Source organism: Punica granatum, chromosome 3 (genome assembly GCF_007655135.1).
Source record: "Punica granatum isolate Tunisia-2019 chromosome 3, ASM765513v2, whole genome shotgun sequence".
NCBI lineage: Eukaryota > Viridiplantae > Streptophyta > Magnoliopsida > Myrtales > Lythraceae > Punica > Punica granatum.
The window spans coordinates 33,901,161-33,920,762 of NC_045129.1; the positions used below are offsets into that span (position 1 = coordinate 33,901,161).

Here is a 19,602-nt window from a genome sequence, read left to right on the forward strand (position 1 = left end):
TACCCTATGATCGATGTAAGGTGGGTGAAATAACAGCAGCAGCGATCAACCACAAACTGAAGCTGTGCCTTCAGGAAGGTAACGTTGGAATTTATAGAGCCACTTTTATCGCATTCGAGAATAGCTTATAGTGCACGAGTATTCTCTCTGAAGCGATTAACTTTTCAGCTTTGTAACAAAGTACATTAGACCTTTCATCAATCACGCAGAGAGAGGAGTGTTTTCGGGTATATCGCAAGCCAAATCCTCATTTTCATTCATAAATTATTATTTTTAATTGTTTTTCACTTGGCATCATTTTCCCAGACATTGTCCCACGAACCAGTTGGAGCGGTGGTGGCTGCAGCAGCAGCCTTGGGTCCATCCATGAATCCCTGGGGAGGTCCATTGGGTCCAGGGAGCGCGAGACCATCGGGGCCAATTCGGTTAACCTTCCTCAGCTTTGTCCTGATACCTAACAGCCTCAACACGAATCTTGCTAGCTCACCATACAACATGCCAGAACGATCAAAAAGCTGCAGCACGTATTTTACAGTAAATGAGGCGCAGCTTAAGAACAAATTGCTCCTTTTCCTGTCGAGAACAAAATTGCCTTCAAGAGAAATGACGAGCTAAAACATAAAATGAGAAGCGAAATTACCTGAAGAAGTGCGGTCATAAACATGTGGAAGGCTTGTGTATTCTGGTCTATGAGCATCGAAACCCGTCCGAAAAAGTTTACCACCCCTTGCATCTGCAATCGCAGAGAAGAAAAGACCATGAAACAAGCTTTTTCTACCGCATAATCCGACGAGGCTTGTAGAGTGCAGTCACTATATTTCCCCTTACTGCGATCTTTTATAAATCGAGAAACAGAGAACTGTACGACATTGTAAGCCATGGATTCATCTTGCAGGACAACAGCAGTTTAGAAGTACTCGGGCATTGAGAACTTCAACCTTCTAATTGAAGAGAGGCGCACAGCAGAGAAGCGTATAACTCACCACTCGTAGAAATGATATCCAAAAACCAGGAGGAGAGGGCGGTGCTGCATATGGATCGTTCGGATCGTGAGGCCCGTAAGGACCACCCATGCCCATAGGACCACTCATGCCCATACCGTAACCGCCCATACCACCTCCATACATCCCACCCCCGTACAAGCCCGATGATCCATAAGGACCACCATACCCTCCCCTGTACATTGAATTACCGTACATTCCGCCGCCATAAAGTCCGCCTCCTAAGCCACCATACATACCACCCCCATAGGCAGAGTTATAACCAAGACTAGAACCATAACCTGCAAAAAAATCTCTTAGAAATTAGACATTATTAACTTTAAAAGGGGCCCTTCCGTAGTCTCTTGTCTTAGACCAGGTAGCTACTTCAGATTTTTAATGACAGAGTTAATTTATCCCTAATGTTATCCGAACCATTAAATTCGAACAGATGACATCACATTCCAAGTATATCATCCATCGAAAACGACCGAGGTAGTCATTAATGAAATCAGCGAGCAGCCAAGTAGTTAGCCACTGCATGCTCAGTGGATATGGCTTAATCCTCTATAACCAATCTCAAAGAATCATAAATTAAGCTTCCGCTGAAACGAACCCAAAATTCAGGGGACGAAAGTCGTAAAGTTCTGGTGCCGCTTTTTCATTTACCTCCATAGGTCGTTCTGCTCCCGTAATTCTGCTCCCATGGGCTTGAGGGAAGAGGCCTTCCCAGGGCATTTCTATTCTCAGTGGTACTCCTGTCAGCACTGGAAACTATCTCATCGGGATTTGCGGTTCCAGAAGCCTCAACGACATCGCCGGTGTTCCCTGCAGAAGGTGGTTTGAAAGGTGCTGGCCCAGATGAGCCACTGGCTCGTTCCCGAGGTTTTGGTGGAGGACCACTACCTGAAATCAAGAAATATAATACCTATCTCAGAAAGTGATATCAAAGAAGAGCATGATCGGGCGACCTTCAAACATAAGCCGCTGTTTATGATCATCCGAGCAATTAAATCTTTGACAGAACTCAAATAAGAGTGGCCATGTATAGCAACCTAACAATATTCTCAAAACTCCAATTATTTTCTAATTTTCCTCCATTCAGCCATCTAGCTTGTCCCGCAAGTCAAATCTAACTACAAGCCTATATATCGAAGACGAAGGAACATTCCACATGGAACCTAAAAGAACTTGCAAGCATAACATAAATACGCCAAAACGAACATTCGAACATTCTTTATTTCATGTACTCCATGGAAGAGAGCCACACTCTGACCCTAGATCTTTCTTTTTTTTTTTCTTTTTTTGGCCCACTTTAGATCAATCACCACAACTGATAATTTCCTACATTTAAAGAGTTGCAGAAAACTAAATAAGCACTTCATCTTCAACCTTTCCCCAAGAAGAAGGAAAAACAGAACAGTTTACGGACAATGCGATACCCAAAGATTCGAGATTTCAACCCATAAACCCGACAATCCACCTCCGCCATAGCTGAATAGCAGTTCAATTTTCAGAATTCAAGATTTAAAGCCATAAGTATTCAAGATTTCAACCCATAAACCCAATAATCCGCCTCTGCCAATGAAATGCATCAGCCCGACAACCTCTCTCCATCAATGAAGCTGAAACTGAGCTCTACTATTCAGCAGAGCACAAAACGCAAACTTCTTCAATCATTTTCTTTAGCTCCCGCAGCCAAACCCACGGTTAGATTAGATTAATCTCCATTGAAAAGCATGAAGTGGACATCGATGATCAGCAGGAACACTATGAGACCGACATGAAGATTACTATTTAAAAATAATCATAAAAAAAGAGTAACGTACTGGCTTCACTGAAAATCAAATGAACTCATAAGTAATGAAGAAACAGAAGGAAAGAGAAGATTAAGGAACCAACCTGAAGGTTGCTGAGGATTTGACGCCATGGGAGTTAGAGAGGAACGACATGTATGACTGGAAGAGGAAAAATAAAAAAAAATAAAAGAAAAAAGAAATGCCGGAGAAATATATTTCGCGGTGACCATAAAACGGAGAGAAAACAATATATATATATATATATATATATTATAAAAAATAGATAAATTAAATAAATATATATAAATGCCACCCCAATAACAAGGATCGAAATTTCATCCACGAGAAGCGGAGCAATCGGCAAAATGCACTATCAGTGGACGAAAGCCTACTTGAAGTGGTCTGTGATCTCCAAGCGAGGAGTCGCAGCTAATAAGGGTAAGGACACCTCACAACTCGTGATATCGATGGAAAAGGCAATAATTTGAATATGTCACCTGAATTTAGCTCCTTACTTCTTTTGCTCTCATATTTCTCTTTGCTCCCTCGAACTCTTGGCATCTTCATTTACGAGAATCATATCATATCATATCAGGCGCTCTGTGTAGAACTATTAGTACATTTCTACTAAGCCAACTGGACACCTAATTTGCGTAAAAATCAATATCAAGAGCCAATCGAGATTTGTCGTGGTTTTTGGTTTTTCTCATTTTTTTCTTTTAATCAGGAAATATAAGAATTATATTCATTTATTGATTGTTCACGAATTTTAAAGACATTACCTTAATCCAAGAAAAAAATTTATAGAATGTATTTTTTTTGGGTCAGGTTTCATAGATAGATGTATTTACGGCGTTTTATTTTTTGTGACGACCATTATCTTTAATTGGTTACTTTGGATTTTCGTAACCTTTTCTTTTTGGCTAGTACATTATCTATTATTAATTTGTATTATTATTTGATTACATCTCATCACATGATGTGAGAAAATACTAATTTGATTGTGAGTCACGAATGATTAAATGAGTGTTAATAATTCGACTAGTATCACAAATCGTGACTAATGTAGAACCATCTAATATCAAGGCCACGATGAAGCGCATCCATGTAAAAGTTATTTCATACTTTCGAGTTAATTTTACTATAAATTTACGCAACTTAAATTGATCGATCCGTCTTATTGAAAAATCCTCCAGCTGCTTACTGTTGTTATAGATGCCAATGAATATTGTAAAGTTACAACCGATTCCTTTTATGATGATTTGGAGGATTTAGCAAAATCTATGGTAGAAATGCTCTAATTATCGAAGAATGAGCAAATTCTTCTTGGACTGGACTGATCTAACCTAATTAACAGTGGGCTTGAACAACCAAGCCCATTTGAATGGGCCTTGGGGTTTTGAAGAAAATGTTGAGGCCCAAGAGACCCTTATTGGGCTTTACCGGCCCATGATCACGAGCCGACATGGGAAGAGTGTCCTCCCCCCATGTTGAACTTAACATTTGATATTTTTGCGCGCAGACAGAGAGAAGAAATTTGTTCGTATACGTACAGAAGGATCGCGATCTTTCTAGAAAGATCATTTGAGCCTAATTCGACGCATGTCATTGTTCATATCATTTGAACGTTTATATATGTGCTCATGATGCATACCAATGTCATAATAGAGACTTGCAACTAATTAAAAGACCTATTCGACATATGCATAGACGAGTAACTGTTTTCGCATTAGACATGTGAATTATGGGTTACGGGTACATAATGGTCTGGGTAGAGAAGCGTTTGATTGAACATTAAGTCAATGGATTTTCGACGTGCCAATGGTCGTACTCGTGTTTTAACCTTAAGTCAATGTTAAAATCTTCGTTCACGCGTACAAATCTATCTGATTCACCTCCTTCACGGGAGTCATTTTGAACCGGACGCTCAATATATTTTTCTCATACGACACTCTTTTTTGAAGATGTGGTCTGCATTTATCAATTGGCTTCCATTAACAGAAACAAAATGCATGAACGTCAATCTCTCTTTCTCTTTAAGGCAAGCAAATTCGGGTCTCGGTTCAGTTGCTCAACTCGTTTCCTGACATGCATATTTATACTTCGTTTGGTTTCGCAGTTAAAATCACAAAAAATTTAATTTTAATTTTAACTCAACACACTATACAATAAAAATACACTGAAAATTTTTAACTTTAACTTTAACTCAACACACTACATAATTATTTGTCCTTTTCCACGATCAAAATCAAAATTACTTTAACTCTAAAAAACCAAATACACCATTAGGTTCTCGGCCTATTTGAGATTTCTGCAATAGTAAACGATCCTAATCCGACCTTCCAATCTTTCCGTGAGAAAGAGGGAGCCCAAACATTTCTAGAAATGCCGAAACATAAAAAAATCTTGTCACACAAATCACGTTCTTCCTAATGACACGAAAATCACATGTTGATCCTCAAAAACGAATGAATAATTTAACTCCTGGATTTGAAATTGCGTAGTTTGAAAAAGAAAATTAAAGTTTAATCTAGATCTTCCAAATAAAGGAAGATATACAATAAAAACTCGCACACGCAATCGGCATTCCGTGGAGGATAAGTTGTCCATCGATAGTGATCTCTCCTAATTAGAGTTACCCACTCTTTGACACTGTTTTCTTGTCATTAAGCAGGAATAATCGTATCAAGTAAAAATAATACATGTCTTCTGATAAGATTACTCTTTCAATATAGTTTTTCTTTTAATAAACATTCAAAAAGATTCATATGATATCAGACTATATGTTCAAAACTAGTAATTGTCTAATTGATCAACGTGTTGTATGCAGATTGAAAACGAGAGAGATTCTCTCATCTATCGTTAGGCGAACACTGAATTCAAGAGATATGCTTTCCTCCGATTGCATATCATTAGATTCATTACATCACAATAGAGCCCCTTCCCGTGAAAATTCTATGGTACAATAAGCAAAAGTTGCTGGAGATCAAAGTTTTCAAACTCATACTCCGAATCCATTGACAATCAAAAAACTTATTTCAACAAATACGCTTTCCTTGTTTGTCATCTTTTCGACTTTGAGTTCATTTCGTCTTCTCCGAATCCGAATTCACTGCTATCTTTGTCTCCGAACCATCTACCCTAAGGTACAAATCCCCAACAAAAGTGGTGGTGTATATATGTATATATATATACATATATATATATATATTTATTTATTTATTTTTTATCTTTTGACAAGTATAAAAATAATGGTATAATTTACCGAAATATTCTAGTAAAAATTTAGGTTATCTTGAAAGTAATTTAAAAATTAATTTCTCAACATACATATAAGATACTTAAAACTTAAAGTTAAGCTATTTATTGCAATTTTAAGTAATTTAGTTGAATGCATAGTGCATCAACTAAGCGATTGCACCTTAAACCTTTCGCCATTCCCATAAAATGCAGCATTTTTTATTGCGTAGAGACCACCAACTAGGGTTAATCCTTGTTCGGTGACGTGTGATATTGCTGTTGCATGTCCAGGCGAAGAGCTCTATCTGGTGCGAAGACTAAAACCCTTTAATTTAAGTGATGAAATTCTACAAGATTAACTACAATACTAGTAGTGACATAACCATAAGAAATGGTGGAGTTGATAAACTGCTCTTCAAGTATGGACGGACTTTATTTGTTGTATAAGGATTTCAAAATTTATTGAAAGTATCCTAATGGTAGATTAAACGTTCAAGTGAGAATTTATATCAATCAATATTTTGATAATATTTCGTGTCTTTAGCAAATGGCATTAACTATTGTTGCATATATTTAGGGGCGCGTATATATTTACTTTTGATCTCCACACCTATGTTTACGTAAACAAGTTGATTAATTAATCTACGTTAACTTGGCCAAAAAAATAATAATAATGATAATCTATGTTCACCAAGGGGATGCTCGGTAATTGTCAATGAATAACAATTATAATACATAGGGTTAACGGTTATGCTTTGTGTTCTTCTCAAAGTGATGTTTCTTCCAAATTATTCATAAAAGAATATATTTCTTCTAAGCACAGAATGGTGACTGGATTCAGTGTCTCTGGTGATCTCTATTTGCTTATATGTTAAAGCAAGGAAAAATTCAATTAAAGAGAAAAGACATGGAAGAACATCATGCGTGGATGGCTCCAGAAATGATAGAATCAGATCAGAGGTAACTAACCACCTAAAATTGAGAAATTTCTATCAGATTTTCTTTTTCGTGTATTCTCATCTATCTATCTTTTTTTTTTTTTTGATAAGACATCTATCTATCTATTATTATTATAAAAGGTAGAACTTAATTTTTTAACGGCTGTATAGTTTTCTTCAATAACGGCAAGATACCCCGTCCTACCCAGCGAGTGACCATATATCTGATAGATGGTCATCCTACCATTCTTGAAGGTAAGAATCCGCGAATTTTTCCGGCTAATATAGGACTAGGATGATGGTTCCGCTTCTCAGGACATAGGCATGGGGATGGTGCACAGCCGCGATGGCCAGGTAGGTCTTCAAAGTCGGCAATGTATCATGCAGACCGCAACCACTGCAATTGCATATCGTTCATTTTCGAGTTGTCAAGCCTTCTATATAGGTGAGCACGGGAGATCGTTGCACTGATTTCTATGTTAATTCCACGATGAGAACGTCCTAATGATCTGCTCGTGCAGATTTTCATCGAAGGATTTTCTACTTGATGGGCAGAGAGTAATGGGAAGTTGGATCTCAAGGCTGTTGAAGTTTTGCACTCAATAGAAGTACACGGCTATAGGGAGAAGGAGTTGGTCACGATGAAAGGGGGCAAGAGGCTCAGGGTGTCATGCCGGTCCGGACCAGCGGGGATGGCCTCCGATTTGGCAACTGTTACAACGGCCATGTAGTCAAATAAGTAATCGCTGCATCATAAGAATACATGATTATGGAATCATTAAGAAAAATAATTATGCGTGACGGTGTTACTGAAAAAGCATTCCCTTTTCGTTACGTTTACTACAATCAATCAGGACAAAACAAAAGTTATTGGGTGCCAAATTAAACCATGATGAATTATTGATACAAGCCACAATGCACTGAATATGGACTAACGTACGAGTAAAAGTACAAATTCATACATCGTATGTCGCCTAACAATTTTTGACTCCATGGCCTCGAAGAAATTGGTAAAAATTTCAAAAACTTCATAGGCAATAGCACAAAAGGTTGAATTTTTTTTTTGGTCGGTGCTAAAAGTGGAACTATCATCTAATAGAATCTGATAAATCGGGCAATCGCTCATACCATTCCGTTTGTGCGGACTAGTATTATATATAATATATTAAAGAAAATTTCTGCTTAGAAGTGTAATTCTTCAATTTTTTTTTTGAAGAGCACAAGCTTTCGATTGAGACTAATACATGACTAGACGTTAACCATATTATCCAAAAAAACAAATCTTGCATCGATGGAAAAACGAAAATTACTAGTCCTCCCATTGGGATCTCATCTCCAGTATCCGAATCTTCAAGTCCGTCGCGAAGAGGGGGAAAAAATGCAAAAGACAAAATACGTCATTCATATTTATTTATGGATCGTTAAAAATGTGGGAATTATAAGGAAGAGAGTTTTGACTCAGCAGCATGGTTATTAAAATCGTAATTCAAATCGTAAAATCTTACAATTTTATTATTCAAGGGGTGGCTAGCGATTCCAATTTCATGGCATGAATCGAGAAGGTAAAATCGTGGCTGAATTGCTATTCGAATCGTAAAATCGTAGAATCGGACCGATTCTACGATTCTAGTTTCAACCCAAAGTTGTATACTCCCTCCTTCTCCCTCCTCATTTCTCTCATTGTGCGATAATATTGCTCATTGATTCTCTTATTTTATGAAAAGTTTGAAACTTGTCTTTTGATTGTAAGTGATAAGGACTTGGAAAGTTTTTCGAACTGTTTTGAATTGGGTTCTGACCGATTCCTAATTGTAGTTTGGTTTGATTTAGGCTGAAATTTTTTTCAACCTTTTTAGGTGCAGAGAAAGATGATTTCAAAAAGGGATAGACAAAAAAGAAGTTATGGAGAAAAAACAGCTTCGCCTACAGGATCCGTGACCACGGTACTATATCAATTTTTATTGAAAGTTGTTATAGTGAGAGCGTTCTCCTGTGAAAACTAAGCACCATTAGATTCTGACAAACGAAATAGGAAGTAGCAAGATTTATCATTTGATATTTACTTATACTATTTTTAACATGAGATTTGACATATATATGTATATGTTATTTTTTTAATTATAAATAGAATTTTACGATTAACGATTCGATTTTACGATTCACGATTCCATAACCTTCGACCGATTCTAGGTAGAATCGCGATTCTAACAACCTTACACAGCAGCGTAAATTCTCACCTATTAATTAAGAAATTATAAATTCAATTCTCGTTATTGAAGTATTCACGCTCATTTATTAGCTACAATAATTTTTATTTTATTATATTAGGATTTTAGGGTATTGTTAAAAAAAAAGTGGGAATTGTTAAAAAAAGGGTAAAACTTATGGAAGACTAGAATCAGCCGTGCATCAGCCACAGGTTTATGGTTTGTGGTTGGAAATTAAGCATGACGCGGACCGAACGGGAGAAGAGACGGCAGGCAAACGGAAGAGATATTCCAACAGGGGTCGACAAATCCCGAGGTGGATCATGTGACCCTCACGTGTCTCCCCCCTTCTCTCTCTCTCTCCATCTTTCTCTCTCTTCTGTCTTCTCTCTACGTAGTGTTAGGGGTGCCATGTCGTGTTGACGAGTGTTCCGCGATCTGCTTTGCTTTCATGTCGAAGCCACCACGGCCAATTTCGTCACATCAGTGTGGGATCCTCTTGCTATGGTCCCATGGTGGTCTGTGCACATGCATGATGCATTAAATGAGGGAAGTGTTTGAGCTGCTATTATAATAAATAGCAATTAGGTGCAGGCCCGGGCATTAAGAATTAATTATTCCGAGCAATGAGGAAGATAAATTAACTACGGACTGAGAGTTCATAAAATATGACATTGCGACGCTTTTTTATGCCGTCAATTTATACCGATATTCCAGGTGAATGCAATTCCTCAAATGACTATGGGTCTCGAGATGAAGATATTGACAAGGTGCATATATATACACGTTCATGGATTTAAGGGAGGAGCACATTTCAGCAGAGGAATGATGAATGATCACCTTCTCGACGTAACCATGGCTCATGCTGCGATGATAACGGCTACACGAGAGAAAAAGACCGACTTATTAAAAAATACAGGGTAAACTCCCAACACATATAAGGTCACATACTATTGTAACAGAAGGCGTTATATATAGTTGCAATATATTTAAACATATGATCATTTGTACATTAACTGTCCACAAATTTACGCTGTAAAAGTCTATGGGAATTGAAAATATAAGAGCATTGTTATCAAGAAGAATTTGCCCGAAATATAAGATCTTCATAGACTTTTTTTTCTTTTTCAGTGTACAACTTGATATTCAGAAGTCCAATGAACCCCGACTAATTCAATCGAGTCGGGTAGGCTCATTAAGAAGTAAAATTCTCAATTTTCTCCATTCTTAAGACTCGAACTCGAGAATTAACTTGAGGAAAAAAAGCGTTGAATGGATTAAACCATTCCCCATATGGATTGAGCAAAGACTTATTTCCTAAGTGTGAATAGAGCTTTTTGAAGAAACAAATTTATATCTCTCCCTGTCTTAGCTCTAGCCCACGAGAGTGTACTAAGCTAAATACCAATAAATCCAATCTCTGTACTAAGCTAAATACCAATATCTCTCCCTGTCTTAGCTCTAGCCCACGAGAGCAAAGACTTTTTTCTTTTTCAGGGTACAACTTGATATTCAGAAGTCCAATGAATCTCGACTAATTCAATCGAGTCGGGTAGGCTCATTAAGAAGTAAAGTTCTCAATTTTCTCCATTCTTAAGACTCGAACTCGAGAATTAACTTGAGGAAAAAAAGCGTTGAATGGCTTAAACCATTCCCCATATGGATTGAGCAAAGACTTATTTCCTAAGTGTGAATAGAGCTTTTTGAAGAAACAAATTTATCTCTCCCTGTCTTAGCTCTAGCCCACGAGAGTGTACTAAGCTAAATACCAATAAATCCAATCTCTGTATTGGACATATCGAGAATATAGCATTTGTTATTTAAAATAGGGTATAGTGCAGTGACGCACGTCTTTACCTGTTGATCTAGAGGTCATAAGTTTAATATCTGACGTGACTATTTATATATATTTATTAATTATTTAAAAATTTTCTTTTATTATACTTGAAAAAAAGAAATTCATAAAAAAAGAATTGGTTAGTAAAGGCGGGTCAATCGCACTTACGGCAAGATCAATACATTAGCCCCTCAAAATTAGCCCATTTGATTTCACAATCTCATTTTAAAATTTTAACTTTACTCACTACACAATAAAAGTTAACAATACAATTATTATTTTTTCATTTTTCTTCAATTTTTTTAACCATTCAACTTAATTTTTAATAATAAATTCTCTCAATTATTCATTACTTTTTTCATAATTCAATAATACAATTATTATTATTTTAACTATTCATTACTTTTATATACTTTTTCTTTTAATTCAACATCATAATAATTACAAACCAATTAAAATCAAAACTCAACTCAACTTAATTCTAAAACCAAACATACTATAAGTATCTCCTACGTTCAGCGGACCTAATCAAGGTGATGAGGCCGTGGTGGTAAAATGCCTCGAGATAGTGTTTTTTCATGTAAAATTGAATTACGTATAAACATGACTTGGTTTAAACAGTTCGGACACTTATTCCTCTTAAATAAAGTCATGAGTTCAAGTAACATGAATGAAGAAAATTTATACTGGGAAATATTAAGAGTGTGTTTGGAAAATGAGTTTTGTTCAACTCAATTCTGTTTAACTCGCATAAAGACAAATTGGCCCCAACATTTGAAGGAGCAGTGGGTTTCGCATGCTTAGTTTGACTAGTCGTTACAAATAATTTTTTTTCGCCCCTATCGGTGTTATCTCAGAGAGCCGTTGAGAGAATAAACACACAACAGAAGCCGCTTATCTCTCTATCTCATCCTCCTTTAGGCATGTTCTCCTTTCTTCCTTGTCTGCTTTGTCCGTATAATATAGGCCGAAATCAGCGACATTTCTTTGTAATCGAGGTCGGAAACTGCCTATTTACTGACTCGGAGTTATCAATTTCACAGATTACTAACTTATCAACACGTTATTTACAGAGGGCTGTTCGTCCGTGAAGGCTTACGTGTGCAAAGTTGGTGCAAAGAACAGTGAAAAGCACGACCTTTTCAGGAGTGATTCGCAAAGGACGTCCTGTCTTCACCGGCTGCCAGAGATTCTCGACTTTGGTCACTGTTGGGGCCCCCTCTAGTTCACTGTTCTCCACCAGGGTTGGGGCTTAAGAACCGCAGAAAGTTGTTGTTTTGGAGAGGCATCGGCAGTGAGGTAACATCTTCTGCTCACTATCTTGATTAATGCTTATGGATTGCAAAGCTTGGTGGAATTTCGAAGCTATCTGCTTAGTGAGACCTCCCTAGTTATCTGGTGCCATTGCCCTGTTAGTGTAAGGTGACGTATCTGTGTCAATTTCATCGATTTGTTTTTCATCTCAATGAATAAACCTTGTATGTTGTCCTTTCCGGAACAGGCTGAAGTTGTGAGCCTGTTCTTCCTGATCTGTTAACAGAATACCCATGTTGCTGTGGATTTCTGGTTCGGCCTGTTTGTGCTTTTCTTCCATGTTTGCTCAATTAATTTGAATCATTCTAATCTGGTTGCAAAACTCTATGTTGACGCCATGGTCGTGGTTCAGAATTTTTGGTTTATGGTCGTTGCCATCTTACTGTGCATTCTGTGGGATAGATAGATGCATGTTCTTTGCAGTTCAAGAAAAGAATGTCTGATTTCGGTGTTTAATGTTGTTTGTCTATTGCTGCTGATAGATCATTATTAGGTGCATTGTTAGATCATTGTTATTATGAACCAACTGCATGCATCATGGCTTCTAAAGGTGAAAAGATCATCAAATGGAGTGATAAAATGGAGTTCGCTTTCATAAACATAATGCTTGAGAAGCTGAGAAGAGCACACACTACAACATGAAAGCAAAATGCTTGGAAGGATATCACAACTGAGATGATAAATCTATTTCTCGATCAGCAACCATAAAAGAATTTTTAAACCCAAAGAACCCTACCATCCCACAGTTAGTCCCCATGTTTTGGCATTTGCTGAAAAAAGATTCAACCGAATTTGACCGTGTGATTGTGCTGCAGCTGGGTCCCACAGGAAGGGAAAATGCTGACCCAGTTATCGGGTAGTAAACCAGGATTGAGCAGAGTTGAACAAAACTCATTTTCCAAACAGGCTCTTACCATTTAGTGGGTAATTCGGCTTGAACTAAATTTGTTGTGATTCATTGAATTTTCGGATGTTGAAGTAAGAAAAATTTTTTTTAAAAAAAGGTTAACGGGCGAAATTGGAAGGGAAGGGAAGGGTTGGCCCATGTCAGACAGACAACCGCATAAATCCAAATCACCGCAACTGCTCATCATAATAGAGCAATTCTTTCTTTTATGGTCCAGCTTGCAACATCCCATGCACGCAGGGGCATTTCCGTCATTTCGAGGGGAGAAATCTCGTGCGGCGCGGACCACGTAAGCCTTTCCCGAAGAAGCATGATCGTGCCGTCGATCCCCTCCACTTTAAAGGCACGCCAACCTCAATAGGTGGCATCGGAGCCACCGCGAGGGCGACGCGTGGCGGGCGGAGAAGATATTTGCATTCCAGGCGGAGGGTACGGGAGATTCCATGTGGGCCCGGTCTCTCTGGGGGTACCCGTGAAGATTGTGCTTATATACAGCCCTTCCCCATCTCCCTCTCCCTCTTCCACGGCCGCATAAAGAGGGAGAGAGAGTTCAGAGCTGGGAAGAGGCTTCGATATCCCTCCGAGGTACATTCCCTCCCTTCTTCCCCATCCTTATGCCCGGCGATGTTCGGCGCGAAACCGAACATAGCCGGGATACGTAATGGAAATGGAATCGCTATACAAAACAGTGCTTTAACGCGATCTGCTTAATTTTATTTTATTTGTTACTCATCGAATATGCTGATATTATCGCATTAATTACTTCCCTTCCCATATTGCTTTCTTTCGTATCGAACGCAGTACTTCACTCTGACCTCATTCCTAGTGTTTCTGGGCTAGAATGCCGGCTGGGCCTGCCTTTGGTTTCCCTTCTCTTGATGGGTGCAATCGGCAAGAGCAAATGCACCGGAATCGCGATATTATTCGATCGATAGAAAACGGAAAAAAAAAAAGCTGAAAGCACCTGTTGGATAACGGATAAGCTAGATCTATTCTAATATGATTGTAGATCTTTGGTGCGGTCTGTGGGTTTTTTTTTCCCAAGCTATTTTGCATGGATTTCTTAAAGACAAACAAAAATAGAGAAATTTAATTTGTTTTATTTATTCAACTAAATAATAAAACAGTCATGGGAGCTGAAATATTGGCTTTAATGGTGATTTTAATATCGTCAGGTCGTTGTGTATCTCCTCTTGCAGTTACATATTTCATGCTTGATATAATATTTATTTTCCAGATAAAATGTAAGAGGAGAGTAGAATTCCTCTTGGGAAGAAAATTGTAAAATTAAGTAAATTAATTAATGATGATAAAGGCGAAGAAAAATTCCTCAGTAACATTGCATGACATTCTGTTCTTCGGAAGTGAATTTCTATGAAATAATTTTTATTAGGCTTCTGCATCTTTTATCCACCGAAAGAAATAATTTTTATTTTCTTAGGAAGCTGAAATTTCAAAGTCCTGTCCATTTTCGACCGTAATTAATGTTATAGACTATTATTTTCCAAGTAACAAAAAACAAATTACGAAGCAGAAATTTCAAAGTCTTGCCCATTTTTGACCGTAATTATTTATAGACTTTTATTTTTCAACAAAAAAACAAAATACCAAAAATTACGCGATTTCATATTCTACTGTATGTTATTTCGCCACTCAATTATTAGCTGGTATCTGCTAAAATCCTGTATATCATCGAAAATATTCTTGACATGGCAAGTGATTAATTTAATAAAATATAAATAATATAAGTAAAATAGAAAACACATCGCCCGACCAATATGGTAAGTGGACAAAAAATATCTTATTTGGTTTCTTTTTTTTTTTTTGGGAATCTGGGAATATCCGGCCTTTAAAAGATTATTTGTTCATATTTGGACAGTGATATTGCGGTATAAACAATGATACAAAGTCAGAGAAAAAAAAAGCATATCCATTTTTTTTTTTGGGATAAGTAGCATATCCAAATTAAGCCTGCATGCGTGTCTTTTTAATCTGAAACAAATCAGTAGTAAAAAGGAAAAAAAAAGTAAACATCATGTCAGAATCAAACTAAAATAAGAAGAAGAAACCTTTGGATATTTCTTCTCGTGAAGACAAGATATTAACCCCTGAGATGAAAGCAAATATGTTTTACCTTATTTAATTGCTTAAATTAATAATTTTACATTTTTCTTATCTATGAATATATTATTGAAAGTGAAAAAATAAAATAAAAAATACAAGCTGGCCATTCAATTGAAACTCGATGTTCATTATCTCCTGCACAGCATGGGAATGCGTGCTGCGGACCCCGGCCATGCATTCTCTTTCAGCCCAACATTTGTCGCACACACACACATATATATATAATAATTTTAAATTATAGGTCCTGCCGATATTAATGCTGTGCTTGACCGCTGTCTGTTTCTGCCCCTGGATCTTTTGATTTTTTAAACACTATTTTTGGGACCAAAGTTCTTTGTATTTATTATATTTTTTGTCGATAAAAAAGTTATAAAAAATTCATTAACTAGTTCAATTTCGTCACTTTGAGAAAACAATAGTATTTATCGCAACAAACTTATGAATAAGTCTCATAATGCATGACAATGAGTTATCCATTTATAAGTTTATCAAAAGATTCATCAAAAGACAATGAGTTATAAGTTTATGTAATACAAGGAGGGGCTTGTGATGCTACCCTTAGAATGGACTGAGATCTTTAGATTTAAGAGTAACTGAAAAAATAGATTTATGACAAAAATGATATAAGTATAAAATCATGTTTTTTTCGTTTCTTATTCTTATTAGCATACAAGCTAGTCTCCATAGGAGAAAGGTCTAATTCATTATTAATAGAATTTTTTCTCGATTACGAAGAAGATTATTGAATCTAATATAATGAAGTTAAAATTTTAATATCTTAATAATTCAGGGGCACGATAATTTTTCTGTGAGATCGAACATGTAATATCTTGCTTGGCAGGCGAGGGCGTGTATCACTGTTCTACTCTTTCTTTCTCTTGTTGCAGGAATTATTTTGGCTAGAGAACAACCAAAGCCTTGTTTGGTTTGTGAGTGTTATTTTAGAATCATAATTCTAACTTAATTCTACATACTACAAAATAAAATAATTCATACAAAGTCAAATAGTGGACCTCATTTATATCACTTTTTTTTCACTACAAAACAACATAATTCATATAAAGTTAAATGGTGAACCCCATTTATATTACCCATTTTCAAAATCAAAATTTGATTTTAAAATCCTATTATGAAACCAAACGCAACACAAGTCTTTCCTTCAATTATGGACCATACTTTCTTTTAATATTTCATCACGATATTGTCATATTTTCCAGTTGATCATTTTAGTCCATGTTAGACGTACTATCATGTCATATGATCGACCGATTTGCTTTCTTTTCTTGGAGATTGATTGGTCGCTTGACACGATGAGAAAAGTATCACGTCACGTGTTCGATGATTAATTAATAAGCTAAATCAGAAAAGTATAGATTTCATTAATTTTTCACGAAAGTAGTGTCATATCAAAGGCTTTGATAAGAGATCATGCGCCACGTACTGCACTTGTCTGGCCACCGTAACTTGGGTTTAGTGGGGCCCACGTAATCATGAAAATCCATTACTTTTCTACGGCCTTGTTCGGGACGTGGGCCCGCCATACTTTACTACGTAAACCGGCTTGGCTATCCCCCGACCTAATCAAGGGAGAAGTGGATTGATGCTGCGAGCAGGTCAAGGTGCTCTTTACTTCAATTCATGCCCTTTTCATGGAGGCCTAATCGGTTGCGTACACCCCGGCTTGTAATAATAGGGCTTGGTATCAATAGCATTGGCTTCTCGCCCGATTTTGTGGTAATGAGAGCACGTATTCTGAACACGCTCTTGTTGGGGCATGGGGGGTTGATGTCAGGTTCCGTGTTTATCTAGCGTTTTGGCAATAAAAGTTTCGTGTTATCTGTGTGTTTTGTAGTAGTGTCCAGGCTTGAGGAAAATGCTTGTAAGTTTAAAACTGATCTCACAATAGTCTCGTAGATTTTCACTTACTAATCGTTACCCGTTCTTAGTTGATGATGAGTAATATTCATTGGATATATTTTCGTCTAGTTCATGAGGGAACGCCGCAACAGTACGAGTTCGGACTGTATTCGCATTGTCCTCTCCATGAAATAAATTGTCCGATTCCTACTTGGGTCGACTGTATTTATTCAACACCGAACTTCCAAGTGGGGTGCATTTTTTCTCTGGTGAAAGGAGCCAAAACTTTAATGCATGACCTGATTGAAACCTTCCCAGCTGTTAATTTGCCATCCACAACTGGTATTATATTCATTCCCATACATTATAAACGCATGCGTATTGGTAATTATGTTACACATTTTCGTGCGATCAAGTGCCAGACCAAATTAACTTACTTCCCGAACCGGCGTAGACCAGCCTCACCAGTTTGGGTAGTTAGGTCTAGTTTCAACTCACATAATGTCTTCCTGTGTCGCATATAACACCCAGATTTGTTACTACATCTCTAACAACTTGTTCGATTGTCAGGTCCGGAGAAGGTGAGCTCTCAGGGACGACGCGATGGGAGCCGGTGGAAGAATGACGGTCCCGAACAAGTGGGAAGGCGAGGGAGACGAGAAGAGCCAGAAGCCGGTCCAAAGGGTTCCCTCCGCAAAGCCACCATTCACACTAAGCGAGATCAAGAAGGCCATCCCGCCACATTGCTTCAAACGCTCCCTCCTCAAGTCCTTCTCTTATGTCCTCTATGACCTCACTTTGGTGGCCATCTTCTATTACGTTGCTACCACTTACATCGACGCCCTCCCGGGTCCACTACGCTACGCGGCCTGGCCCGTGTACTGGGCCCTGCAGGGGTGCGTGCTCACGGGTGTCTGGGTCATAGCCCACGAGTGCGGGCACCATGCGTTTAGCGACTACCAGTGGGTGGACGACTGTGTCGGCCTGGTACTGCACTCAGCGCTCCTCGTTCCGTACTTCTCCTGGAAGTACAGCCACCGCCGGCACCACTCCAACACGGGCTCGCTGGAGCGTGACGAGGTTTTCGTCCCCAAGCCCAAGTCCAAGATGCCGTGGTTCTCCAAGTACCTGAACAACCCGCCAGGCCGAGTCATGACGCTGATTGTGACCCTGACCCTGGGCTGGCCGTTGTACTTGGCATTGAACGTCTCTGGCAGGCCCTATGACAGGTTCGCTTGCCACTTTGACCCGTATGGCCCGATCTACACCGACAGGGAGCGTCTCCAGATCTACATTTCTGATGTAGGGATCATGGCCGCCACGTACACGCTGTACAAGATCGCAGCAGCCCGTGGCCTGGCCTGGTTGGTTTGTGTATATGGTGTCCCTCTCCTGATCGTGAACGCATTCCTGGTCACGATCACCTACCTCCAGCACACCCACCCGGCCCTTCCCCACTATGACTCGTCGGAATGGGACTGGCTCAGGGGGGCACTGGCAACAGCGGACCGAGACTACGGGATCCTCAACAAGGTCTTCCACAACATAACCGACACGCATGTCGCCCACCACCTCTTCTCCACCATGCCGCACTACCACGCGATGGAGGCTACCAAAGCGATCAAGCCGATACTGGGAGACTACTACCAGTTCGACGGGACTCCGGTATACAAAGCGATGTGGAGAGAGGCTAGGGAGTGCCTGTACGTGGAGCCCGACGACGGGGCCAACAGTAAGGGGGTTTTCTGGTACAAGAAGAACCTCTGATCACCATTTACCACATTGCTGGTCGCAAGTTAATTTCAAGGTCATACCGAACAAAACGAATTAGAATCTTTAGCTTTAGGGTGTCCTCTCTCTCTCTCTTGAGCGAGCGAATAAACTAGTACTTGATCGGACGTTTGCGCCAACGTGAACAGTTCGTATCGTGTCGGTTCGACCTTTAGTGTACTGTGTGTTGGCTGCAAGTGATGTGTATTGTAACTTTTATCTCCGCTTCCAAGCTTCTGAACTCGAAATTGAAATCCATTCCCAGTTCTCCGTTTTTTCGAGATCTTATACTGCTCCACTGCGGAACCAATTGATAATGCACGAGGTTTCGACTTCGCTATGGAACTATTTTGGAATGTATCAATGTCAGGACCAATGGACTCTGAAAATGTCAATGGTAGATAGATGATGAATCTGCCACTGCATGTGCTGTTGGTGTGTTCAGTAGGCCCATTCTTGGGCTTATGGGCCCAATTGAGGATATGTCTAATTGTAGGGCCCACACGAGGCCTTTCTTAATCAGGGAGGCTACCAAACTCGGTCAACTGATAACTCAGACCAGCCGTTGACGGGGAAAGGACACGTTCTTAAGATAGATCTGATCCCCTCAAATTTACGCAATAATAACA

The 19,602-nt window shown here is 38.7% G+C and overlaps 2 protein-coding genes and 2 long non-coding RNA genes across 5 annotated transcripts; 3 read left to right on the forward strand and 1 right to left on the reverse strand.

Moving 5' to 3' along the window:
- Positions 1-141: 141 nt before the first annotated feature.
- Positions 142-3,028, reverse strand: LOC116199313 (peroxisomal membrane protein 13-like). Of its 2 annotated transcripts, none has more exons than XM_031529635.1 (5): positions 2,883-3,028; positions 1,650-1,886; positions 984-1,282; positions 641-733; positions 142-515 (listed from the first exon to the last, which is right to left on the reverse strand). In XM_031529635.1, exons 1-5 carry the CDS (start codon positions 3,007-3,009, stop codon positions 285-287), a joined length of 987 nt encoding a protein of 328 aa, XP_031385495.1. In that variant the 5' UTR covers positions 3,010-3,028; the 3' UTR covers positions 142-284. The 2 variants fall into 2 exon arrangements, with proteins under 2 accessions (XP_031385495.1, XP_031385496.1); XM_031529636.1 differs by having other exon boundaries at positions 433-573.
- On the forward strand, positions 155-702 carry LOC116199314. Its single transcript, XR_004155518.1, has 2 exons — positions 155-227; positions 307-702. It is a non-coding gene; the product is annotated as an uncharacterized LOC116199314 (long non-coding RNA).
- Positions 3,029-6,926: 3,898 nt separating the features above from the next.
- On the forward strand, positions 6,927-7,855 carry LOC116201597. The gene is made up of 3 exons (XR_004155903.1): positions 6,927-6,979; positions 7,273-7,402; positions 7,479-7,855. It is a non-coding gene; the product is annotated as an uncharacterized LOC116201597 (long non-coding RNA).
- Positions 7,856-13,651: 5,796 nt separating this feature from the next.
- LOC116200216 (delta(12)-acyl-lipid-desaturase) lies at positions 13,652-19,254 on the forward strand. The gene is made up of 2 exons (XM_031531009.1): positions 13,652-13,807; positions 17,774-19,254. Exon 2 carries the CDS (start codon positions 17,807-17,809, stop codon positions 18,968-18,970), a length of 1,164 nt encoding a protein of 387 aa, XP_031386869.1. The 5' UTR covers positions 13,652-13,807; positions 17,774-17,806; the 3' UTR covers positions 18,971-19,254.
- Positions 19,255-19,602: the final 348 nt, after the last annotated feature.

Bases quoted from the DNA above. Each gene is read 5' to 3' on its own strand.
- LOC116199313 (XM_031529635.1), bottom strand. From the start codon at position 3,009: ATGGTCACCGCGAAATATATTTCTCCGGCATTTCTTTTTTCTTTTATT. The intron at 1,283-1,649 runs GTAAATGAAAAA...ATTTTTTTGCAG, and splicing joins GAGCAGAACGACCTATGGAG to GTTATGGTTCTAGTCTTGGT. The intron at 516-640 runs GTAATTTCGCTT...TACGTGCTGCAG, and splicing joins TTATGACCGCACTTCTTCAG to CTTTTTGATCGTTCTGGCAT.
- LOC116200216 (XM_031531009.1), top strand. From the start codon at position 17,807: ATGGGAGCCGGTGGAAGAATGACGGTCCCGAACAAGTGGGAAGGCGAG.